Source organism: Formica exsecta, unplaced genomic scaffold, assembly GCF_003651465.1.
Source record: "Formica exsecta isolate Colony F162 unplaced genomic scaffold, ASM365146v1 scaffold878, whole genome shotgun sequence".
Classification (NCBI taxonomy): Eukaryota; Metazoa; Arthropoda; class Insecta; order Hymenoptera; family Formicidae; genus Formica; species Formica exsecta.
Window position 1 is genome coordinate 466,289 of NW_021853648.1, and position 8,377 is coordinate 474,665.

At 36.0% G+C, this 8,377-nt stretch overlaps 2 protein-coding genes across 2 annotated transcripts in view; both read right to left on the bottom strand.

Moving 5' to 3' along the window:
* Positions 1 to 311: 311 nt before the first annotated feature.
* On the bottom strand, positions 312 to 6,328 carry LOC115244878 (eukaryotic translation initiation factor 3 subunit A). Its single transcript, XM_029822883.1, has 5 exons — positions 5,897 to 6,328; positions 2,258 to 4,990; positions 1,826 to 2,151; positions 1,424 to 1,608; positions 312 to 1,339 (listed from the first exon to the last, which is right to left on the bottom strand). Exons 1-5 carry the CDS (start codon positions 5,943 to 5,945, stop codon positions 1,243 to 1,245), a joined length of 3,390 nt encoding a protein of 1,129 aa, XP_029678743.1. The 5' UTR covers positions 5,946 to 6,328; the 3' UTR covers positions 312 to 1,242.
* A 1,583-nt stretch (positions 6,329 to 7,911) lies between these two features.
* The window catches only part of LOC115244884 (putative protein FAM45B), a 2,217-nt gene continuing 1,751 nt past the window's right edge, over positions 7,912 to 8,377 (bottom strand). The window contains 2 exon segments of the mRNA XM_029822889.1: positions 7,912 to 8,250; positions 8,345 to 8,370. Of these exon segments, the coding sequence (XP_029678749.1) occupies positions 7,979 to 8,250; positions 8,345 to 8,370 (298 nt within the window). The 3' untranslated portion in view covers positions 7,912 to 7,978.

Here is an 8,377-nt window from a genome sequence, read left to right on the forward strand (position 1 = left end):
TATATATATATATATGTATACTACTTATGAGATATTCAAGTAATTAGAGAAGGACATTTAATAAGTAAGCGTGGGTGGCGTACCTTTTCTTCGAGACATTCGAATTGTATTAACAATTACTTTTCGATATTGCTTCTTTTCCTATATAAGACGTACGATTTCATTCCTATATTCATGATTGTATTAGTACATCATACATGAAATGTATCATGAATTGTAAATACAACGAAAAGATTGAGTGTGCTTTCTTTGAAAGTATATTTATTACAATATCATGGGTGTAATAAAAAAATTGCGATTGAGATTATATTGTGTATAACTCTCGTACATGTTTATTTATATTACGTTGAGATTTTCATTCTTACAAGCTATTTCACGTAAATGGCTTTACATGTATATTATACATAACGGTAATCATATTGTTATCTGTAAGTGTATGGTAGGAAGATTGATGATATCACCAGGTCTTCTCTCTAGTCTTCATTATTAGATTAGATTAGTTAAGTCGATCGAATATTTCAAATACATATTAGTTCGCCATTCTTGTTTTACACGGTGATATAATAAGTGAATATACTCTGTTATCATTTCTCCTAACCAAAATATTTTATTTCTCCAATTGCCGTTATAAATCTTATTCAATACGTACATATGCAATAAATATAGAAAACTAATGTAGGAAAGAGACAATTTTTTAGCATGTATTTAGATATGTATTACATAATGCATATTTACGTAATTTTCTATGTTAATTGCATTGAATAAGATACGTACGGAAATTGAAATGAGACATTTTAATTAAATGGTAATAAAGCACGTTGATCACTTCCTGTATTTGAAATGTCTGATCAACTTTAACAATGAAGATTAAAAAGGACCTGGAAATATCAATAAAATTCTTGCATTTTACTGCTTTGTTAGATTTTTGTATTATCTCGTATCTTATATGCATACATATGTGTAATATAAAAAATTATGCAAACATAGATACATTGTGTAATACATATATGAATGAGTACTAAAAAAAGTTCTCTCGTGTATCGCGCGATTCGATTATAATGATTAACTTTATGCTTTCCCTGACGTACCACTTTTTTGTCTGGAAGAATAAAGTCACACACAAAATAATAGAATTGGATAGAGTATTTATTATTTCCGTATCTGATAAAAACTCCATCCACGTATAATATATGTAGATTCCTCTTAACATATAAACATATATAATTGTCTGGGAATCCGATGTTAGCGCCGACTGACTTTGGACCAGCCATCATCTTCCAGTGGTCGTCTTCTGTCGTCGGATCTAGGTGGAGGTCGATCATCTTTACGATCATCTCGTCTGGAAAGCACAAAAACTCAAATTTTATAAAATTGCATAATAACGATTAATTATGCAATTATTACGATTTATGTATATATTTACTCGCGTTTGGGTGGCTCTCTAGGAGCCTCTTGAAGCGGGTCACGTTTTCGCCAATCCTGATTGGTGGTTCGTGGTTCCCTGGCTGGTTCATCACGACGATCACGATAACCGCCACGACGATCGGGCATTCTACCGCGATCTCGATCTCGATCATCGCGTATTGTATCTCGTGAAATTTCGCGTACCTGTAATTGTAATTAATTAAATAGAATTATATTCCTAAAGAAACATACATACATATTTAGATAGTGAGAAAGTAAATAATAATTAATAATGTGATTAATACAATTAGTAAAATGTAAAATAATATAGAAGATAATAAGAATAAAAAAAAAAAGAAGAGTTTTATATACATAGAATATTGCACAGTTATAATGCTTTGTATTGAAAATGTATGCTTACTCCGCGTCCATCCATTCCGCGATCACGGTCGCGGTCGCGGTCACGGTCACGATCATCTCTTTTGTCAAAACCACGGTTGTCCAATCTATCTCGATCTTTTAAATCGTCCTTGTCGTAGTTATCGTCTTTTCTCCATTTATCCACAGTGTCTTTCTTCCATCTGTCGGAGTCGTCGTTCCTTCTCCATTTATCCACGTCGCGTCGTTCTGGTTCTCTTCTCTTCCACGAAGACTCCTCAATCTTTTCATCACGTTTCCTCCAACGATCCGTTTCGTTTTTGAGTCCATCAGACTCCTTATCGGCGTTGCGTCGCCATGATTCCATTGCTAGCAAAGACGAAAAATAAGATGAATTAAATTTCATTGATATGTACATATATTAAAAAGCGCATCTATTAAAAAAAATATGACAATATCCTTACTGGATACTTACATTTCGGACCATCGCGGTCGCGGTCGCGTTCGCGCTCGCGATCACGATCACGATCGCGATCGCGATCGCGATCGCGGTCATTATCTTTATCTATACGTCGCCATGTTGATACTAGGTCTTTATCTCTCTGGCGTTCCTCTTCTAATTTACGTTCAATCTCGGCTTCCTTGGCTCTAATAATTTCGGCTTGCTTCTTCAGTTTAGCCAAACGTTCGGCTTCTCTGGCTTCTTCTTCGGCCCGTCTAATTTTCTCCTCCTCTTCCCTCTTGGCCCTTTCCTCCTCTAAACGTTTCTTCTCTTCTTCTTGTTTGATGCGCAATTCCTCCAACCGTCTTCGTTCCGCAGCTTCCGCACGTTCCTTCTCCCATTTCGCTTTACGCTCGGCCTTACGCTCCATTTTGCGTTTTAATAATCGCTTGGCACGTTCCTCATTCAATAATTTCTCAAATTCCTTCAGCTTTTCCAGATGTATGCTTCTACGTTCAGCCAGGATTTTACTCAAGAAAATATCGTGATCTTCTTTCATGCGTTCCAGACGTTCTTGAGTCGCCACAGCCTCCTGCCTCTCTTCAATAGCCGCGGCGATTCGCTCATCCTCCTGCTGTCGCCAAAGCTGTTTCGCTTGTTGCATTCTCTCCTGTACAGCCTTCTCTAGCAACGGGATTTCCTCGAGTCGCTTGGCACGTTCCAGATAATCGACTTTCTTCTCCTGGGACTTGAGCTTCTGCTGCATCTCCCTGCGCTCTTTCTGCAGTTCTTCAGCTTCCCGCGCCGCGATCTGCTCCGCGTCCAGCTTCTTGATCTCGTCTTCGTCCAGTTTCTTAAGCACTTTCTGCCCGTGACTTGTTTGCGAGATCTGCTGCATCTTTTCTTTGAGATGACGATCCTTGATCTGCTGAATCTCACTCTGCTGACGTTTCCGTTCACGTTCTTCGCGCTCCTGCTCCAACCGTTTCTGTTCAGCTAGCATTTGTTGCCGCTGGAGTTCTTCCTGTCGACGCATCTCCTCTTCTTCGCGGACCGTATTGATGTGCTCGATGTACTCCTTTCGTTCCTCGATGATCTTATGCCTGCCCAATATTCTCTGGTGTTCCTTCATCTTGGTCTCGTGATAATGAGCAACCATCGCGTTACGTAATTTTTCACGCTCGACTTTCTTTTTATTGGGATTTATTACATTAATGGAACGGTGCAACACGGTTGCCATGTTCACCAACTGGCAGCGTATTTGTTCGGAGGGCATCGCCTGTAGCACTGGACCGTCTGGATGATCCTCTCGTTGTGCCTCTGAGAGATCCACTCCAAAGTGAACACATGACTTACCGTGGTCTATTCTGATTTGCATATCGTTGTAGCGCACGCAGTCCACTAAAAGACGCTCGAGATGAAAATCCACCGTGAATTTAGCAAGTTCTAAAAGTCTGGAAAATTGTATAGTTTGATAGACTTGGGAGATCTGATGAACGAGACGCACAAGGGTCACATCTTGCAAAGCTGGAATATACTGAATCAATGGGCTGTTTTCGTCCGCTTGTAATGTCTGAATAACGGAATCGACTCTGCTACAAAGCTCTAATGGATGAAACTCCACCTCTAACCACGAATATAATTCCTGTAACTGCGGTGACGCGAGACTGACAACGTTTAAACGAACGATATCTTTCAACAAAGAAACGCGTGTTGGCGGTTGCGAGAGACCCAAAAGAGTCGCGAGTTTCTGAGCCTTTTCTAATGGGCTTTTATCTGTCTCTATGAAGCGATCAAATTCCGGATGAGCAGATGGCAACGGTATCGATAACGTTGCCAATAATACACGATTGGCCATTCGCTGCTGTTCCTCCGAAGACATGTTTTTCTTCATTTCACGAGAAAGTTGCAGAAGTTTAAATAACGCAGCCGCGTGAAATAGATAATTGCCGGCCTTCCAAAAGACCATAGCGAGCTTCTGGTAGTAATTTGCCATCGTTTTTGGTACAGGGAGTTTCTTCGATAGATTCATCATACCATGTACATCCTCCGAAGATTTAAAGGCTTCCTGCCACAATTCCATTTGTATCGCAGAGTCTAATTGGTTTAATCTAGTCTCTAGATTTAACTGTTGTGTCTCTGCTTTATTCATAGAAACATTTGAGACAAGTGGTGGCAGCTTACATATCTCCTCAAGATGCTTTCGTAATTTTTCGCATAATTTTCGAAATTCAGTCTTACGATTATACTCGAGGCAAAACTGGAAGGCCATACGTGCAATATCATGATAAAGAGTTTCTACATGTGCATTAGTTCTGAGCAACTCCAAGCATTGGCAGTACGATTCCCATAAAAACTTCACCCAGGGCGTCAAAATAGTACGATCGCTTCTGTCCTGCGCATCCTCTCCACTAACAGCCGAAAGTAAGATGCTTTCGGGTGTAGCAAGATTATCAAGATCGTCAATATCGATTACAGCTTGCTGACTCTGTTTACGTGCCGCATTTGTCTTCTCTTCAGCCATTCTCAAATAGCCACGTATTACATTCTCTAAACTCCCAACATTGACAGATTGGAACATATTTCTGTATTGGAATAGACCTTCCTTTGCTATGTGTGATTTTTTCAATTCTACACAAAGATCCAGATACTTGAACATTATGGGCTCCAATACAGATTCTGACCAATTGTATGTCCATTTTTTATTACGGAAGACTTCTTGCAATGTGTCTAACGCTCGAGCTGATTTGCCCACTTCAATAAACTCTGTTTAAAAAAAAAAGAAGAAAAATGTCAATGTTTGTGTAGCAACAATCGTATTCAATTTAAAATAACTTTCTTAATTATAGAAATTTACAACATGTGACAACAATAATTTAAAAAATGCATCAGAACCGAATACGCTAAAAAAATGTATTACACTGACATAATTAAAAACACTTTAAGTGATAAAAATCTATTCTTTTCAGCTAATTTCATAAGTACTATATCTTTTGAAAATGAAATAAAAGTATATATTCAAATATAGAAAGAACAAAGGGAAAAGAAAAAAAGCTGAAAGGATTAAGTGTCATAAGTATTTACTTCAAGTATCAACTATTCACTATACTTATATAACAAAATATGATGAGACATCTTGAAAAAAGATTATTAAATATAAAACTACTTTTTATCCCCTACATGTATAATAAATAAAAAATTAATATAGTAAAATATGATAATAGCAAAAAACACATATTTCCAAAATTTAATATTTCAATATCTTTATTAAATACAAAAATTCAAAACTGCTTAAAGCGCGTTTTTTACTGTTCCTGAATTTAAAAAAAAAAAAAACTATATAATCCTACGATAAAATTCCGAGGATTATAAGCCTCGTAAGGATGATATGTGTATGCATATGGTTGCGAAAAAAGTATCCTCAAAGGAAAAGGACACGATAGACAATCCTTTGGAACTGGGTGACAAGCACATCGATAGTTGACGTTTAACAAAATTATATCCACGAGCCAGAGCTCCCGGATCCGAATTTCGTCGAGTTTCGCGTTTTCCGCGCGAACGCTTCGAGGAGGTGGGTTCTCTTTTTTTTCTTTTTCCTCTAGTGCGACAATAGAGTTTAATCCTATCGGCCATGTCACGTTGTGCGAGACATGAGGCGGAATCGTGACTTACCGTTCGCCCGTTTCAGGGCGTTTTCGGGCCGCTGCCCGTATCGTGCCATGGCTTCTTGACGTAGCCGCGATCACAGTTGTACCATAAACACTGTTCTCGGAAGGTAGCGGCGGCTCGTCGAAAGCTTAGAAATTCTGAGATCGCGCGACAGCCCGTACCTCCTTCGACCGCGTGTAACTACAGTGACCAGTGTACCGGATAAGAGAGGCGGCCACCGAGGAAAGATGGCTTCCCGTAATGCGTTAGTCAAAACGCAGTCTCGTACTCCGGCGTTCGAGATGAATTCGTGTCCGACGAGAGGTTTTCGCGGTTAAAAAATTATGTAACAGCACGTTGCACAGCGATTGTTTACAGGTTACATTTATTATTACATACGATTCGCGACCAGTGAATAGAAGTTAGCGAGCTAAAGATCAGTGCTGGTAACCATTAGCGACTGATGGCTCTGCCAAAGAGAAGGCTTCTCTCTGACTCTGCACGCTAGGGAATGACACGTGACCCGCCCACGTGATGACGTTCGGCGAGTTCGATACTTCGAGAATCGCAATTTGCTTTCGATAGCATTCAAATCGGTTGCAGAGTCGCATCGCGCCACAAACGTACGTTCAAACCGCTCCGTATATTTCTGTTAATTGTTGATTAATTGTTGTCTAAAAGTGAATCTTTTGGTAAAAAAGTTATCGCGAGTGCTTTGTGAAATATCGAACGTTTGTCGTGACGCGTACGATCGCTTTATTTGTACATAAGACATCGTCATTTTCAACTTCTACGTTTCCGGAATCAATCGGAGCCATTTTCGTGAATTTTCATCGCCGAAATGCATCGCAATTGCAATAATCATTATCAAGTACGTGCATACATATCATCATTTTTGGTATAATTAAACGCATGAATTTTATTTTATGTAATAATTGATTCGACCCTTTCCCAATGAGCAGACAATATTTTTGAAAATATTCTTAAAAATTTTTGGAAATCATTTTTATAAACATTAAAATAATTATTAAGTAGTAAATATTAAGGATTAATTCATTTTTAATCATTAAAAAAATGTTTATGCTAATATTTGCTATTTCAAACGAATATTTTATGTAAAATAAATAATTAATAAACATTAAATAAATATTATTTTTGCAATCAATTGTACAATGTACAATTAATGAACAATAAATATTAAAAATACATTTAAAAAATATTGTCTGCTTATTGGATTATTCAACCATGAAATTTGATTTCTACGTTGAATTTTTGTGATTAATTCTCGCTGTTTCAATACTTTGAGAATTGCTTGAGACATTGTTTTGACGACAATTAAGAAATTAATAAGGCTATAATTGCCTTGATGAGAATTCTAGATATCGAATCATAATCAATCACAAAATCTGCTACAGCAAATCACTAAGTCGTGAGAGAATTGTTCCATATTTTTTTGTGATTATTATTGTGTAAAAGTATCTCGTTGAGAATATATGCAATAAGATAATTAAGAAATAGATCTCGTTTTAAATATTATATGATCACACAATGCGACAAATATAAAATTGCAAACCTCTTTCAATTTTATTAATTTATTTTAATATTTAAATTTTTTACATATATTTGTTGACAAAAATTTAAAATAACAAAATAATTATTAAATAATACAAAACAATGAAACATATAATAAATGTGTACAAAAAAATATAATAATATACATATGTGTATGTGTATAATATACACGTTTCTCATATTGAGTATGAAGAGATTTACTTATCTTTCATTCTTGAATTTATATATAAATATTTTTCAAATCTTACTTTTGTATACAAATATTTTTTAAAAACACAATTAACAATATAATAATGAAAGCTAAGACATAATATTGGTAAGAATAAGACAGAATATGACATCAAGTAATGAATGAGTAAAATGTTACTGGAATCCAGTAGTGATAAATTCATTACATTGATGAAATATTGTTTACATTTTAATGCAAAATTAAAGCATAAAAAACAGATATCAATATGCATGTAATACATCTTATATCTTATTCTTATTATTCACTATACCTTAAAACGTTTACATATTTTGATTTATACATTATCATAACATAAAAAGATTTTCAGCAATGGCCAAATTAATAAGAAAACTTTCCACAGCCGGTGCTAAATTTTTTTCTCTAAATATCTCAATAGAAATCATCTTTCTACCATCTGGAGCTTGAACTGTCGCTAATGACGTTAGTTGATTTAAAAGATCTTTCGTTTTATCGCTTATCTCAGAAATAATTTGTGCCTCTGTATAGTTTTGATTTTCACATAACTGCACCATAAATAAGGCTATTTCCTTGTGAGTTTTTGTCATTGTAAGACTTTCTAAAATAATGAGTACAAATTATTAGAAAATATTTACTTTATTTATATATTCAAGATAAACAAAAGACTAATTTTTATTTTCTTTTGTTATTACCTTTTGCATGCGGTGCTACAGTAATTTCTCGAG